Genomic DNA, 17761 nt, shown 5'->3' on the forward strand with positions numbered 1-17761 from the left:
GGATTTGAATTCAGACCGGGTCCGTGTACCGTAGTCTGCTTCGGATCTTTCTTGTCTGACTTGATAAGCTAATTGAACCTACTAAATCTAGATCTCCTTCGATCGGATGCGATTCGGCTCAGATTGCAATTCACCTCGTAAGATCATTGAGAAATAAGGAGATATTGTTAAAAGCTAAAATATCCAGATATCATGAGCTTCCCTACAAAGGGAAATAAACTTGTTGTAGTGGAGAACCGGAATTTCTGTCTGGTGATAAAATTTTCCTGAACTTCTTGAAAATGCAAAAAATATAATATTCATGAAAGTCAGAGAAAAAATCCTCTCTCTCTCTCACTCTCTTCTTGTGGCCGGACGGGAGAGATGGGGAGTACGGTGTGGCTATCGCATCCTCAACCAAACGCCTTCCAGAGTCTTCAAGCACCTGCTTCTCGGAAAATCAGCAGGACCGCCATCTTCATTCTTTCGGAATCGAGGGTGACCTCATCTGTGGTATTCCATCCTTTGAAGTTGCGGAAAAGGAAACGTGGCTTGGTCCGTCATGCCGTCGAAGAAGGCAAGCAAGAGAACTCAAGTGGCGTTGGCTCAGCTTTGGAAGAAAGACCAGGTACCCATCTCTCAATTTCCATTATTTTTGAAGTTTTTTAATGAAATCTAGTCGACCAACATTAATATTTCCATCCGTTGAATTTCCTTCTTCTTCCCCGTGCAACTTTTTTGTTTTACTCTGCTTTCATGTTTTTAGTGAGCAGGCTTCTCCGATATGAAACAAGAAAGGATGTGCTGCCTGTTTGAACTGATGGGCATGGTTGCGGGATTTTATTTTCATAAGCCTGAATGAGAGCAGTAATTCGCGAATTAGACAAAGGTCTTTTGTGTATAGCAGGAAGTTTTCTGCCAGTTCTTGAGGACAAAGGAATGGTGGTATCGGTAGTGAAGTCCTAAGAATGAAAAAACTGCCAGTAATGGGTTACTGGCATTTTTAATGATTTTATTGACAACCAGTGGTTGGTTGGCAGTTGTATCTCAATCTTTAGCTGGTAACGTTGGAGGCCGAGGAGTACGGTGTACACCTTACTCTGTCGTTGATGAGAATTGATGCAGAATAAATTTTTACCGTTGAAAAAGCCGGGGGATTAAGGAGAAGTACCTCTGCTTTTATTATGCAGATTCAACAGTTCAACTTGTTCTGCTCTAATGGTGAAGTCTTCCACAAAATAGATAAGAGAAGGAAAGAAAAAACAAAAAACGGTGTCTCTGTCTAGTAGCATTAGTCCAGCAGCGCCAGTACCCAGTTGCTTAACTGATCTATATGGAGCTTGAGGATTGTTTCTTCGTACTTTTTTAAAGTAGCCCTGCATCATACGATACAGGGGGCTGATCGCATGTTACTTGCGATACGGGGATTGTACACCCCAATATCTAGATAGGGGGTGCTGGTGCACTAGTTGAATCCTCAGAAGTCGGAAATGCTGCTACGTGGTGTCTTTGTTTGAGTTCCACTTTGGTCCGGAGCCCTTTTTCAACTAAGTTGCATGATAGGCCTCCAAAAATGACTGGAATGGTTAAGCCTTCTTGAACTGGGAAAGAAATTAGGTCAGGAGCTAACAATGAGGTTGAGGTTGAAAGAAGCTGGAATAATTAGGCCTTCAACTGGAAAAAGGGATTAGGTCAAGGTATAATATAAGAAGGTAGCTTATGTGGTATGCGAGGAATATGTAAAAACATGCGAAGGATTTGAAGAAAAATGAGCTAAGCGTGCATGTTATCTTGGCATCGATTATGATAAGCACTGCAGGTAGCCATCTGCAGAGTTATGCTTTACTGCATAACAGGATGACCAAGTGTTTTCTTACGAGTCCGTTTGAATCTTTAGCGTCATTTTCTTTTTCCATGTTTTATTAGCAACAGTTGGGGGCTAAAAGTTTAACTTATTTTAGGTGTGATGCATCTCTTCCATCTTGGAAGTGAAGGGAAATTTGTGTAAGACTTGATGTTAAATAATTGATGTCTATTATTTGAATATTTCAAACATCAAATATTTTAATTCTACATTATGGATTAGTTCCAGTAGGATGAAGGATTCTTGTAACACTTTTTGTTTGATGCATAATTTCAAGGTAGTTATGAAGTAACAGTGAACGGTGAACCTGCTGGAGGTTGTCATAGTGATTGCTGTCATTTTTTAACAACTCTATTGTGGCATCATCTTCTCATATTAAGATTGCTATTTTTAGTGCAGCACATAAATGGATTTTAAGGTTAAGGCTATGCATGCACTTTTCTGTACCTTAATTCTTGTTATGCAGTAACCGCATGGGCTACCTTGAGTCTGGCATATACCATATGACATTTGTCTCACATGGATGTGTAGTTGGATACTTGGACTACTTTTGAACTCAGGGTGTTTTCTCATCTTCTAAGGATGGTAGCTGTTGTTTATTTGTTACGGTATCTGGTTTGATCTTGTTCAAGAGAATGGTTGGCATGAGCTGGTGAGGGCCTGACCCAGCTTAGTGGTAAAAAGAAGGAAAAAGGATATTGGTCTGGGTTACTTATTAATGAATATGTTCATGAATCGGACATGGCAGGTGCACTGCAAGAGGAATTTACAGAAAATATGGAACAGGGAAGCGGAGGGAGTTCGTTGTATGATTGGCTCTATCCCGACAAAGAGCTTCTTCCTGATGACAAAGAAATGAGTATTTTCGATCACTTGGAAGAACTACGGCAAAGAATGTTTGTTTCAGTTTTGGCTGTGGGGGCAGCTATCTTGGGATGCTTTGCATTTTCTAAAGAATTGATACTGCTTCTTGAAGCTCCTGTTAGTTCACAAGGAGTTCGATTTTTGCAGCTATCTCCAGGGGAGTTCTTCTTTACTACATTGAAGGTACAGATATATGTCTTTCAAGGTTTTGTGGTTCTTCTTCGACCTAGAGTTAGTTCTTGCCCCAATAGTCTTTGGTGTTTTTCTTCTCGTTATATGCTTACTTTATGCATTACAAAGCAGAATACATTTTGAATCTTTTCTAATAATTAGTAATTGTATTTGAAAACATACCTGCATTGTTATGCTAATAACTTGATGTGTTTCTTGTGAAGTAGTCATTATATGCTTCAGAGTTGCACTGGAACGCCTATAGCATTTTTAAAGGAGTCTTTACAAATGGCTTGGTCCGTTATGCCGTTGAAATCTACCAGTTACCTCTATTGCCGGATGGATTTTTTTAAACTAGAAATCTTTGCTAAATGTCTTGAAAAACTGTGACCAATGCACCTTTTTCAATGGTTTTTGACAATGGAAATAAATAAAAATCCATCTGGCAACTAGAGGTAGCTGACAAATTTCAAAAAAAAAAAAAAAAAAAAAAATATATATATATATATATATATATATATATATATATATATATATATATATATATATATATATATCAGAGAGAGAGAGAGAGAGAACATACCAGCTTTCTAGAGAACACTTACTATATAGCCATGAACATGCGAGTAACATACCCGTGTGATGTACTGGACGACCATTATTCGGTGAAAACTGCTTAAGGGTGCAAGGGTGGTGAGTTGTTTTTCTAACTATATGTTTTACAATTTTATTTTCCTTGACAAACTTCCATCTCCATGTGATCTTTCTGGTGCATAAAGTGTCGTAGTTAGCCCTTTGCTCAATCCACGTATTCTTAGGTTATCATAGTTGGCAGTTGTAACATGTCTCTCCATGATTATTTCAAAAATGTGCAAGCAAATACAAAAAAGATGTTTAGTGCATCAGCGGCATCCTGTTATGTGTCAAAATACCCATGTGATTACCATATTGGTTCAAAACACATATAGGGCTGCCAAATATGTCATCTGTTGGAAACATGGGAGACCATGTTGGATGCTTCATATTTGGTGTTTGGATGTGCCTATGTGTTTAAGAACTTAAATGTTGGTTTGTGTGTGTAATAACTTCTTTCCTGAGGGTTGGTAGCTTGTCTGCTAAGTAAATTACATGAGGATTGTGATCTTCATTCTATGGCTAATATCAGGATTTTTTTTTCCCCTCTTACTGCACTGTTTACTATCGAGGCACAAATATTGTTAGGTTCTCATTTTGAAAGTGGTGACATCAAACTGACTATTGGAGACCGTGTGAACATTCAGGTCTCTGGATACTGCGGGCTATTGCTCGGGAGCCCTGTTATTCTTTACGAGATAATTGCATTTGTTCTACCTGGACTAACAAGAGATGAAAGGAGGTTCTTGGGCCCCATTGTCTTGGGTTCCTCAGTTCTCTTCTATGCTGGGATCGTGTTCTCTTATTTAATTCTCACTCCAGCAGCCTTGAACTTTTTTGTCAATTATGCACAAGGAGCAGTTGAATCTCTATGGTCTATTGATCAGTACTTTGAGTTTGTCCTGGTGCTTATGTTCAGCACAGGTTTGTCTTTCCAGGTACAGTCTAGTATATTACTCATTTATGGGAATGTTAGTTTCATTTTTCTTACACCCTCTATTCATCTGCAAGTTCTCTTATTTTGAGTGCCTGTCTGGATTCACAGGTTCCTGTCATACAACTTCTCCTGGGTCAAATTGGTTTGGTTTCAGGAGATCAGATGTTGTCTATCTGGAGATATGTTGTAGTAGGAGCAGTGATAGCTGCTGCGGTTCTCACACCATCAACAGATCCATTGACACAAGTATTGTTGGCAGGCCCTCTGTTGGGTCTTTATCTAGGGGGTGCATGGATGGTGAAGTTCATCGGTCGTTAACTTCTCTTAACTGTATCTAGATAGAGGAATGTAAACAATATGTGCTATATGATTGAAGCCCGACCATCAATGTAATGTATGATGATCCATAAAACTCGAGTCTCTCGGTTACAGAAGAGATCTTTTTCCCATTGATTCTATTCATTAGGCTATCAATTCTATCTTTAACAGCAAGAACTCAAACTGCCACCATCATTTCAAAACAGGCTTTACTATTTTTCATAGATGCTCTATTTTTGTCAGTTTTATCAGCAGCACTCTTGTTAATATTTGTGGGTATGGGCCTGTATCAACAGTCTAGCTTCCGGCGTGGAGGATCGAATCGGATGCGGCCAACTCCATAGAAGTTCCACTGGGAAACTTGATTGGGGTTGAAGAAGAGTGTCCTCTTCCTTCTGGAGAAGATTAAACCCTCCTGAGCACTGAGGACGAGGAAGTCATGAGGAGATACGATCTGTGATCCCTGTATGTCTGGTTCGGAAACCGCACACGAATCTTACTTTTTTCTTTTCTATCTTTTAATTATTTGAAACTTACTTTCAAATAATCAAAATCGACCGATTCAACCTATTCTCTGTATCATTTGTGGTTTTCTTTTCTTTTTGTATAATGAGGAACCCTCTAAGAGGAAAAACCGAGTCCGGTCTATCAATCCTTACAAGGAAAACACCATGGAATGCTGACTTGATCAAAGATCAACTGGTCAGGTTAGTACTAAGTTATAATAAATGACTGATGATGGTTTAGCTCATGTCTTCTCTGCTATCTTATAGAAAGAATTCAATTAACAAAAATAACAAAACGCTTCAAGATTGGCTTTTTGTCTATAATAAGGGAAAACTGCAACCAGGTTGAGAAATTTTGTCACTGGTCTAGTGGTGGCTTATGTTTACTTCTGTTTTCAAAGGATCGAGTCCCAAGAGAATTGAACACATGACTAGTCTTTATGCGAGTGTTGACCCAACCAACCATGTCAAACCCCCTAAGGTGCTTTGGCAAATGAATCACCGCATGAGTGTTTCATGAATCTACCAGATATATTGGGTAGATTCATTTAACAATGAAACCTAGTGTTTTATGAATTTGTATTTATTTTGGAGAAGATTGATGCAACATTCATATGGTGTTTCATTTGCCAAACAACCCCTTATGCCCTTTGTGTAACAAGAACCGTTTATAGATGTTTCATGAACATGCTTCGAAGGTTGAGTAGATTCATTGAACACTTTTGCCCCAATTTGTAGGACATATCCATGAAGCAGATACTAGTTGTTATTGGTAATAAGAACATTTTGCAAGTGATTGACGAATCTGCCTTAAATATTAGATCAAATTCACGAAACACTAGTTTAAGTGGCTTATGAATCTGTTTTGAAATACTCATAAAGTGTTCGTACTGCCAAACTACCCTCTAGGGGTGGGTTAGCAATCGTGACATTCATTGCATGTCTTATGAATATGCTCCAAAGATTGGTGTAGACTCATGACATACTACAACTAATACTTTATGAATATGTCTCCATCTCTGAAATAGATTTATATGATACTCACAAATTATATCTCAATTTAAAAATTTCAAGTTATACCCTTCCTTTTTCCAGCCATTTTTCTGTTGGTGGCTGACGGAAAATGGCTGCCAGCACACAGAGTGGAATAACCAAAAAACAAAGGTCAAATGCAGTGAAAAAGGACGGAAAAATGAAGTGGGTCGATCTTGTTCGAAAGTGTTGGACAGGGTGCCCATGAAACATTACTAGGGAGAGGGGATTGCACGTACATCGTTGAAAGAGCTATCAAAGAATTTTTAACAGCACAGGAATTGAGGAAGTGGTTTGGGTGGTGCTCTATGCAGAAACGACCCTTCTCAAGAGATCACCTCGAAAAATGAATTAAGAAAATCGATTTATATAAAGATCCCTTTGTGATAAACAAAAGACTGCCAAATACATCACAAAAATCTATGCACAACCTCCACGTACATGCAAAAACATGGAGGGGAGCGAAGATTACAGATCCAACAGCTTACTAGCTATATCAATAACAGGGTCATCCAAAAAACAATCTGTAGCTTTTGAGCATACAGAAGCTAAGTCTGATTGTTTGAGATAACAATAACCCTTTGCCATCTATGAGAGAAGATGAACGAGTTAACTTCTTGCAAAATCATTGTTTCTAGCATGAGTAAGTCATCTGTGATGTTCTTGAGGTCACTCTCACAAATATTCTTTATATGAATCCCTGAAACCGTAAATCAACTTGAGTCCGCGTTTGAAAGCTACAAAGACAATCTGAATGTAAATGCAACCTTCTCCAATTCTTGGCCACTCTGCTATATATCAAGTTAAAATCCAAAACTAGATACTTTTGAACTCAGTATCATTCTGGCCAGGGGCTGAGGGAGGGGGTGCCTAGGCTATGGCCTCACTCCAACGAATTGAAAAAAAAAATTACATTGAAAAAATTGAAAATTTTTAGTTGCGCCATGTAGTTTGAATTCAAGTTCAATTTGGCCCCATCCGGATCTAGAGGTTGGACTGTTTGGCCCGCCCTTGAAAAAAATCCTGGTTCTGTCCTTGATTCCGGTAGCTGTCCTTACAACTCTGTGAAATCCATCCACGTTTGAACCCTGCAGTGAACCATTTCCTAAGACCAGAAGCTATGTCGTATCACATGTTGGCCTCTGTTCGGAGTGTAAATAGGAGGGTAGTAATCTACCGCTCAATAAAGAACCAAAATTCCCTCTGTTGTCTCTGCCTCTGGGGTCTTGGGTCGGCTTGGGTGGGTTATGGTATACCTTCAACTTGAGTATCATGCTCCCTTTTTTAACAGTCCAAAGAAATAACACCTACAGTAATCGAGCCGGTGATACACTTTCCATGCGCATGTCTACTTGAAATAACACTTACAAGAATCGAGCAGGCGATACAACTTCTACGCCCCTATCCGCTCGAAATAACACCTACAAGAATTGAGCAGACAATACACCTTGTATGCGCCTGTCTGCATGTCTACACAATCATCTAGGCTATGCCACTTAGGTGCACATATTGACCTATGTTGGAGACGAATTTTAGAAAAAAGAAAAAAAAAAAAGGAAAACGAAAATTCCATCTTCAAACCGATCTTTGCTTATGATTTCAAAAAGGAACCACTCATAATTTTCTTGGGCACACATCTTTCATAAAAACTGTAAAACAGGAGCCTAAATAAATTTCTGCTAACTTAGAAAACGAAAACTGTTGGCTAAAATAGTAAGAATACAATTTAGCCATAACGTTGAATACAAAAATAGTTGCCTAGAAAACGAAAATTAAATTCAGGCTATTTTTTTTACCATTTTCATTAAAAACACACCCTTTGTTAAAAAAAACCCTGAAGAAGTTGTACAATGGCTTGGGTAGGATCAGTTCTCGGTAAACGGTAAAAGAGGAGATTTTTGATGTATAAGTTAAAGCATAATAAAAAAACATAATAAAAAAAAGACACTATGAGGCACCCAAGTAGACTTCTAGAGATTTCTGCTCTTTGTTAGTCGTTTCAAGTTGAGAGCTAGATAGAACTCTTCCTCCTTCCTCCTTCCTCTCAAGTTTATTGTTTTCTATACCATTTCATATTTGAATTGTACAGACCACCGTCATCCGAATCGCTCGAGTCAAATAAGAAGTAACAAGTTGTTTCGATTCAGTGACATAATATTCAAGAATGCCATGTGACCATATTTTCCTAACTTTCAAATATTTTAAGAATGTTTTACTTTAATAAATTTTTAACATTTTCGATTTGTCTTTTCAAAAGAAGATCACTTTCTAACTTTTATTGCCAATTGACAACCGATTCAATTGGTTTTTTTGTTTTTTTTTGGATAATGGGAACCAATAATTTCCGTCCCTTAAATAGAAACAAGATCATCCGAGAAAATGAAGGTAAGATAGAAAATGAAAGTAGTGGTTATAAGTTATAACATGATTAGGCATCAGATTAAACTGAAAATTTATATTCAAATGATTTAGGCATAGAAGATAGTTATATCTTATATAAAACCCGATATTGTGAATGATATGAAAAATATTTCTTTGTTTCATTTATGGGTGATGAAGGCCCATTTCCTATATTTAGGTATAAATATGGTTATGATGTATAGCAATATAATTCAGAATCTCCTTTGAGAAATTGGAATGAATTTCAATTAGAATTTAGAAGGATTCACATGTGATAAAAAAAAAAAGATTTAACGAGTAATAAATCTGGATTTAGTGCACTTTGAATTTCATTTTCATGATTGGCAAGCATAAGGGTATTAAATTAATTGAACCCCATAATACATATGGATATATAAAAGACGCTGACTGGTAACTCTTGAGACAGCCCAATAACTCAATATATTTTTCCTAAACATTTAATAAGAGGAGCTCTAGGAAAAGTTTAAAAAAAGTTATATAAACAAGCTTGATAAATGGTTAAATAACAAATAACCTCCCAACTTTTATAGCCTAATATTTAGGCAGTCAATTTTTCTTATAATTCTCAAATCGCTACCTCCAAAAAAAAAAAAAAATTCTCTTTAAAGGAGTAATTTATACAATTACCCATCTCAAAACAAAAAACAAAACTGTAAAAAACAAAAGCTATAAGAGAGAAAAAGGATTTTAAAAATCTGCCTGATTTCATATGTGCCTGCATGGATTCTTAAGAAGTCCATCACAAAAAAACCGTCGGGATAGGTAAATATAAATCTACCTTATTTAATAAGGTCCAATGGTTTGATTTAGCATGAGACTCACTTTAACCAATGATGTCATAGTTGCATGTCTAAAGATCTCAATTCCATCTTAGAAAGAACACAAAATTTGAAATACGAATCCCGTAGTTTCGTTTGGAAGAGCTTAAGTAGAAGATAGAGATGGATCTAGGGATAGTCAATAAGGGACGGTAGAAGATGCCAATGCTCCACATCAATCATCCAATATCAATCGGAATGATCACATCACTATTTCTCTCTCGATGCCTGCAGACAATTCGCCAAACAGAATTGCTTATTACATCTTATAGAACAAATGAAAGGGTACATGAACCAAGGATTCTCAAATTACAAATCTGAGTTTTATATCCATGCCAGCATGCCATTTCTTTCTTCCTGATTAGGATAAATGGTTTGCACTTCAGATCCACATTTGCAGCATTATTTGTTCATTCCTGGTCCAGTAAGAGAAATAGTTTGAACTCCTTCAGACCCATTTTGCGAAGATCAAAACTATTTTTTTTTCTCCCCCTCATCTTACGATCACAAACTTGTATGGAATATACCAAAGGTTTATGTGAGGGTGCAATATGCAATTATTACAGCCTCAGACAGTTCAGCAATTGTTAACTGTAGGCTTGTCAATCACTCTATCCCTTGCTTTGTCAACCTGAAAATTTTAGCAGTAATAGTTAAACACTCTGGCCACAAAATAAGGCAGACATCAAGCTAAGAAAGATTCCCAAAACAGGGATTAACAGCTTGCAATCAGCTAACTAAAGAAATTTAAGAATGACGCGACACAACATAATTGACTAACAAGTATAACTTACTGACCTGTTTTTGCCAATCGGTAAGTGCTGTAATAATAGAGAGAAGAATTGCTTGTGCTGTGGAACCACATAATACACCAAACCAGAGACCAATTGCTCCAAAATGAAAATAGAAGCCTAAAATGGCTGAAATTGGTAGTCCAAACAGATAAAATGCTCCAAGGTTGACATATGCCCCAAGATGCTGCCATCCGCATCCTCTCGCAACACCTGAATAGATGAAAAAGAGATCGGCATTTGGTGGCTAATAGTTTAAATTAGGTGCATCAGCCAAAATTACCTCTTTTAATAGATTGAAAAAGATGCCAAAACCTATAGCTTCAGAAGGTTTAAATCTTTTTCTTCACTTATTTTATTGAAAAAGCTGTAGGCTTGCAAAGAATTGAAAGTTTGAGTACTTCAGTTGAATCCAGTTTTAGGCTTCCTTTATACAATCTAAGCACGAATACCAAGTCCACTCTGTATGCAAGAAAATCTTTAGTTCAATCTGTATCTGTTTTGATTCTTCCTTTCAGCGGAGTGGGCTGCTAGTTAAACATAGGTAAAACTTTGAATGTATCTACAGTACATGTCTTGCTTGACATTACCAACTTGATGCAATGACCTGAAAAAGGCACATTTTTTCATTCATGATTAGATCATGATCTGTTGTGTAGGGTTCCTCTCATGTAGATGCTGAAAATTCTCCACAAGTAGCAGTCTTCAGGTGGTTTCCTTAACTCCATGAATTAAGCAATTCATGAAGTGCATGTGTGACTGGAACTGTACTGTCATTCGTGCATGCCAAGTGTGTCTAATTAATTCCCAACCATTCAATTAGAGCACTCTCTTTAGGAGTAAATCGTCCAATCATAAAATCATCTAACCTGAGAGCACTGCTTGGATTGCATCCATGCATGATGACAGGGAAACTAAAGGCACCACCCTTACAACATACAGGCTGACTTCCTTCTCGCTGCTGTAAGCATATCCCAACAGATATCTGATGGCATACAGAGTCGTATTCACAATCAACATGTCTATAACAGCAAGCAATATAACAACAAAAACAGCTGACCGAGCTCTTCTTGACCATCCAGCTCCTAATTCATTTGAAATGCGTGTGCTGCAATAAGAGCAAACGTATGAACATAAAAACCAATAAAATTTGATAAAAAATCAATTTAAGCATATCTTAACTTCTTATATTAGTGATAGGGGGTGAGAAGCGCACCTTGCAGCAGCACCAAGGCCATATGGTATAGAATAAACCACATTGAGGGTGTAAACACTGTTTAGGAGCACAAACAGAAGTTATGTCAAAGAAATTTCTTGATCTTGAGAATGGAGACTAAAATAAGAATGGAGACTAAAATAAGCCTCTGAAAGGAAGCAACTAATTTGTGGTTCCACTGATAAAATAGGGCATCTGTAATACACAGGAAATGCATGTAACAATGCCATTTCTCATTCTATAACGTCACGAAAAAAAAAAAAAATCAGACCACAAATGTAATCTTCCTGGTTTCTTTGATAAGAACATCCTTCTCAAACAAATCAAAGCACTCTTAGGTTATTTACTTAAAATACGACAAGTAAACTGATCTGCTTCATAGCAAAACCAATGCAGTACCTGATTCAACAAGAGCTATGTGCGGCTTTTTAGCAGCCTTATTATTGGTTGAAGATGATTTGGGTGAACTTAAGCATAAAAATACACCTAACGTATAGAATTGGTGTACAAAAGAAGCAAGTGCAGGTGTTTCCTTATTCAATCCATAGGGCATCTCCATAACACATGTTCAAGTCAGACAGAATCCTTCAACTTTCAAGAGTGGAAATTTTGTTGGCTTAAGAAACCACACAACTATACATTAATGAAAATCTGCAGCACAGTTTCTTTATAGCAACAATTCATGCTACACATTGTACTCGAAAGAAAAGGATAGAGTGATGTAAGGCACCTGAGGCTGTGATTGCTAGTAATGATATTCAATCATGCACTTACAGATAAGATAACTCTTGGATGAAAGACTGGGGAATGAAGCCATACCAAATTGAAAGAACTGAAGCTTGCACCTTAGGGTCAGGTAGAAGTCCGGAAAGCAATATCATCAGTTCAAATGTCCAGTATTCCAGACTGCATCGAAGCAAATGCCAGCCATTAAAAAAAAAAAAAGTCTAAGATGAAAAAACACAAGACAGTTGATGGAGAAAACACATAGAAAGAATGCACTGAGAATAATCCAATACAAAATTTTACCAAATCATGACTGCAGATGGAAGTGCAAGACCAAGGAAGTCCTGTATCCTGGCAAAGGCCTCCGTTGTGAATGGAGAAATTGTCTTCTTACAGGCAGATGAAACTTTGATATATAGTGCTAATATAACCAAATTCATCCAATAGGAGAGACTGACAGAAATAGCCGCTCCAACGTGTCCTATCCTAAATTTAAAGACCAATAGCCAACAAACAAGAACATGGAAACAGAGAGTCACAACAGCACCAAACAGCAATGGCAATACTAAACTCTGTGACTGCAGAAACTTTACTAATGGTTGCACAAGAGCAGCACCAAAAAGTCCTGGGATCAAGAAGACAGCATATTTGCCTGCTTCATGGGCAATAACATGGTCTTGCCCTATCAGAATGAGGAGTTTCTCCATGTAGAACCATAAAAGAGTTATTGGGATGCACACAAGCAGGAGGGTTACTATAGCCTTTTGTGTATATACTCCCACCTTTTGGTACTGTTCTGCCCCATATGCTTGACCACATAATGTCTCCAAGGCACTTGCCATTCCTAGCTGTTGATGCCAAATGATACCAACCAGTCAGAGTTACAAGCTTACAGTGAAGCAAGCCGCTTCTACATATTGTAACCAAGCGAATGCTAGAAGTATCTTATGAAGCTGATTAAATGAAAATGGATCAAATTTTTTACTTTGTTGATTCTTGACTTTTCTCGTTGTTTTCAGCTTTGTTTTTGAGTTTCTTTGGTGCAGAATAGGACATGCATTTAGCAGAAAATATGAGGATACGACCATTTCTTTGAAGTTTCTAATATGAATTCCACAATGGAAATGTCAACAATATGTGCCTGTGATACAGGACTTTGCCAATCATTCCCTTCCAAAGATCAGAAAATGAATTGCACGTATAAATTCACTGATTTATTATATATCTGAGCCATCTGGAGTGCAAGGACCTGCCGTATGCTGTAATTTGTTTATTTTCTAGAGCACCATTCCTACAGAAAACCATTTTGACACAGCCAGAAGAAGAGCAGATCAGATAATCTGCCAAATCATTTCCACGAGGAGACTAACGGTCTCCCCCATCCATTTCTCTAGGTAGCATTAACTAACTACTTTTGTTAAGCCTCATTATAATCATTAAAAATGGTTCGACGAAACAAAATTGATCTAAGTAAGATTCTTTTTCAAAAAAAAAAAAAAAAGTTTTCGCAAACGATCTTAGCCTCTGTCAGACCGACACCATTATCCTTGATACAGTATGGCTAGTTTGAGTCTGGATCTGATACCATTACTATAGCAGAACACATCCAAACTTGGTGAATCTGAACTAGTAAAGCAGATGAAATCCAACAAGCAACATGATTTCGACAAAAGTTGGGATTTTGCCTTAATCTTTTAACGCTTGCTGTATATCTAGCTATTTCAGGCTATTGATCTGAGTTGGTAGAGTTCTATTTTCACGGAATCAGTATCTGACCTGCAAACCCACTTAGATGAACTCAGTAAGGTTATACTGAATCCAAAATCTTAACAGTCATAAGCATGAAACGGGAGGACTGCACCATGTCACTGTTTTCTGTAATTGAGGTACCAAAGGGAGTCTTAAAATGAAAAAAGGTAGTGCTAAAAAATCCATATAGATGACAAACCACTATAGTGGTGTTCTGGAATCTTTCTAATGACTCAGGAGCAAATATTCTAATTAAATCATCTACAAGCGGTTCTTGTGGCTTCTTACAAGGACAATGTAGCCGGTGACATTGCAGAGGGAGGAGGAGATGGAGGTGCTGGAGAGATAGAGGCTTCCGAGGTGGCCGACCATCATAAGGGAGACGGCCTGCAGCAGGAACTGGACCATGGTGACGAGCGCCAGGGGCAGCGCAATTACAACTTGCCTTCTCGCCTCCTCTACCACCAATCCCCAGCACAGCCAGTCATCAGCAGTTGCACCTCTCTCTCCCACCCTTGATACTTCTGCCACGGACGCCTCCTTCGCCAACAAGCTCTCTCCCATTGAAACATGTTCTTCCATCGCTCCGCAACTGCACAAATTATCTCGCTCTCGTTAGAAGGAGGAAAGCAACATGTGGTAGCACTCTTTCTCACTTATCTCTCTACAAACTATATAGGACGAGAGAAGAAGATGTGGATGATAACCGTGACCACCGTATCTTATTCGACGAGAGCCGAAGGGGCAAAGAGACCAGGTCGAATGCTAGTTGACAAACAGCAGCAGCAGCAGAATGCAAAGCATTTAGAAGATAACAGGTGCAAAGGAAGACGAGACGGGACCCCGGGCCCCTCCATTTCCACCAAGCAGCTGCTTGGTGTTGATGCCGAAACAAAAATTGGAACGGCGGCCTCGGCCGTGCATCTGTCTCACACACGCTATTTTTTCTTTTCAATTGCACACATCCCCATCTTCATTTTAAATGGCCATTGATAACACCCCAAATCGGTGGGATTCCTGAAAGATACTTCATGAATAAGGTGTCTACCGTCTTATTCAAGAAAGTCGTTTGTTAAAAGTTTGAGTTAAGTTTTAATGGTAACGTCCTTGATTTTTGTAGGTATTTGAGTTCAATTTTTTAAATGCATTCAAGTTAGCATAGGATCTATAATTTTCACTTAAACAAAAGAAATCAAAACTTAAGCACATTGTTATCAAAACTTGAGAGTATTTCTGTTGCACCTAAAATGTTGGCAGATGTCATTTGGTTTGAAAAGAAACATTATTATTAGATATTCATACTTGCATTGGTGCCTGGTGTAATGTCAAATATATTGGTTCCACCTCGTCCACATAAGAAAGTGGGCCGCTAATAAGGCTAAAGCAACTGACATCAGTCAGTAGGTTCGATACATCAATATATTAATAAAAATAATTAAATGTCATTTTATTTCATGCTACCAGCTTTGCTTGATTAATTAACCATAGTTGGGGCAAGTCCTCTTAAATGGAGTTGATGGGAATGAGTATATGTTGATTTGTAGGGAGCTTAAACTTCAGCATTAGAGAGATTACTTGTGGTAGGCAGTGCTATGATTCTTGGAGTTTCCATTGATAACATTAGGCTTACAAAAACTGACAGGCTAGTTTGGAGTGAGGATGGCAAGGCGATTTTCAAAGCAGGTGAGATCATCAAGAAGTGTCGAACTCAGGGTGTTAAAGAGTGGTGACGGAAGAAGATTTGGGCTAACTACGCCCCGGTCAAGAGCTGCTGGCACTCCTACGTTGCATGCGAACCCAGGCATCCCACTCTTGATAGAATTCAGAAAGCTGGAATTCATCTTGCCAATTGTTGTTACATGTGCCTTTGTGTGGAGGAGACTAATGGCCATGTCTTAATAAAGTGTAAAGTTACTAAAGAAGTATTGAGGTATGTTGCTGCAAAGCTCGGTAGAGTGAAGTTTTCCCAAGGTGAGATTGCATCTGAGTTCAAAAGAGGGCTACAAGCTGGGTTTTTGGAGCAGTGGAGGCGACGGTGCTAGAGGATGTTTTTTTTAGTTGTTTGCTAGAGCTTGTGGCACCTAAGAAACAGATGCTTCCATGATAGTCTTCAGCCCCAGATTGGTAGTCTCAAAAGAGAGGTTTGGAGGAACTGCATGGACAGTTTTTTCACTGCTAAATGGTCGCCCGAGGTGGATACTAAATTGAGAATTTAGCTGAAAACTGAGCTCTATAGTGTCGACACTATTGCCTCTGGTAGAAGTGGTATGCTTGTTAACATTATTAGAGCTCAAACCAGACATAGACCGAAAATAGCTGGGTTAAGCTATGAGGATAATGGCCAATTGGGTTGTGTCGTCATTATCAAGGACCGAGAAAGGATCCATGAAGGAGAAATGAAAGTATTGGAGTGTATCCTCAGATTTCATGGTGGGGACTATCTTATCATCTCCCCAACTAAAGAGTGTGTTTATCATCTCCCCAACTAAAGAGTGTGTGAGAAAAACTACATAGACGCTGGAAGGTAAAATGAACAATGCTGGCTGGACTATGTTTTTTGGCCAATTTCAGGGGAGAATTTATGTGAAACACGGTGAAGCAACAGTTGATTTAGGTGGAACATGCCCATGATCCCCATGACTTTTTTGCTGACTTCAATGTATAGACATAGTTTGGTGGCTATGTTTGATTTCAATTTTTTGGTGAATGGTTACTGTTAAGGTCTGTTGGTCTTTCCTTGTATATGTCCATTTTGTTGAAATAAAGGAAAGGTCTACTTCAACCGCAGTTTTCAGTTTCTACATAAAAAAAATCCACCAGAATATTATGACATCCATAGAACTGAACGAAAATGATTGAAAAGCAAGCAATTATGTAAAGTGTATATAGAAATGGAGCTCTTGTAACATATTTTTTTAATATTGTGGGGCAAAATTGCAGGCTAGCAACACCATGGACTGCACTGATTCCGAAATACTTAAAACAAGAATAAAATAAAAACTGATGAAACAATACTAAAACATAGACAAGCGACGATTTTGTCTTTTATTTTCTATTTGATAACCTGAAAATGTACTTTTTTTTGTAGAATTCCGCACGGCAAGTAAACTCGGATTTGGCCTAAACCATAAACAGAAGAGTACTGGCGGAGATCAAGGTGAAATGACAACTCCATCACATCCTCCCCTACAATGGCTACAATGACCAGAACCCAATTTTTATGAATAACCTAGCTAGGGTTAAGTTTTCATCGCTCTTCTAAAAAACTTGGTTTTATCAAGATTACTTATTCTTTAAATCCCGCTTAAACCAAGTTTTGATGGCAAACAAACACTTTAAAGACCTGGTTTTGGAATGTCATTCAAATGCGCCCTCAAGTTAATTAAAAAAAATCTGGAGCCCACCAGAAAGCATTGCTGTCAGCTACTTTTTGAATCAGAGAAAGGTCAGTCAGATCAAAGTAGGCTGGGCATTTCAAGCTCAGCCTCGTTAAAATTAAAAAATAATTTTTAAATGTAAAATAAAAAATTTTAAATATAAAATATATTTTTAATAATAAAATATATATCATTGTTAAATAAAAATAATATAAAAATAAATTAAACCGAATCTGGCCTCGTTATCGGGCCTGCACAGGCTGATTTTTTTTTTTAGCTCAACCTATGCCCATCGGGCCAGTACCAGGTGCCCTTGGGCGGGTCAGGTACCGGGTGCTCTTGGGTACCTAGGCTCGATA

At 38.1% G+C, this 17761-nt stretch overlaps 2 protein-coding genes across 9 annotated transcripts in view; one reads left to right on the forward strand and one right to left on the reverse strand.

The window, feature by feature from the left end:
* The first annotated feature begins 253 nt into the window (after positions 1-253).
* Positions 254-4897, forward strand: LOC116249024 (sec-independent protein translocase protein TATC, chloroplastic). The gene is made up of 4 exons (XM_031622119.2): positions 254-607; positions 2592-2890; positions 4159-4449; positions 4557-4897. The coding sequence occupies exons 1-4, from the start codon at positions 364-366 to the stop codon at positions 4764-4766; spliced, it is 1044 nt and encodes a 347-aa protein (XP_031477979.1). The 5' UTR covers positions 254-363; the 3' UTR covers positions 4767-4897.
* A 4839-nt stretch (positions 4898-9736) lies between these two features.
* Positions 9737-17761, reverse strand: part of LOC116247223 (protein DETOXIFICATION 12-like) — a 76747-nt gene continuing 68722 nt past the window's right edge. For 2 of the 8 annotated variants that reach the window (XM_050076052.1, XM_050076055.1), the window contains 6 exons: positions 12580-13124; positions 12370-12456; positions 11551-11607; positions 11204-11442; positions 10342-10547; positions 9737-10174 (listed from right to left, as the gene is read on the reverse strand). In XM_050076052.1, the coding sequence (XP_049932009.1) occupies positions 10121-10174; positions 10342-10547; positions 11204-11442; positions 11551-11607; positions 12370-12456; positions 12580-13124 (1188 nt within the window). In that variant the 3' untranslated portion in view covers positions 9737-10120. Of the gene's footprint in view, positions 10175-10341; positions 10548-11203; positions 11443-11550; positions 11608-12369; positions 12457-12579; positions 13125-14313; positions 14618-14732; positions 14981-17761 lie in introns of those variants that run through there. The other 6 variants (XM_050076051.1, XM_050076050.1, XM_031619254.2 and 3 more) reach the window with 5 other exon arrangements.

The sequence above is a fragment of the Nymphaea colorata genome, chromosome 2 (assembly GCF_008831285.2).
Source record: "Nymphaea colorata isolate Beijing-Zhang1983 chromosome 2, ASM883128v2, whole genome shotgun sequence".
Lineage (NCBI taxonomy): Eukaryota > Viridiplantae > Streptophyta > Magnoliopsida > Nymphaeales > Nymphaeaceae > Nymphaea > Nymphaea colorata.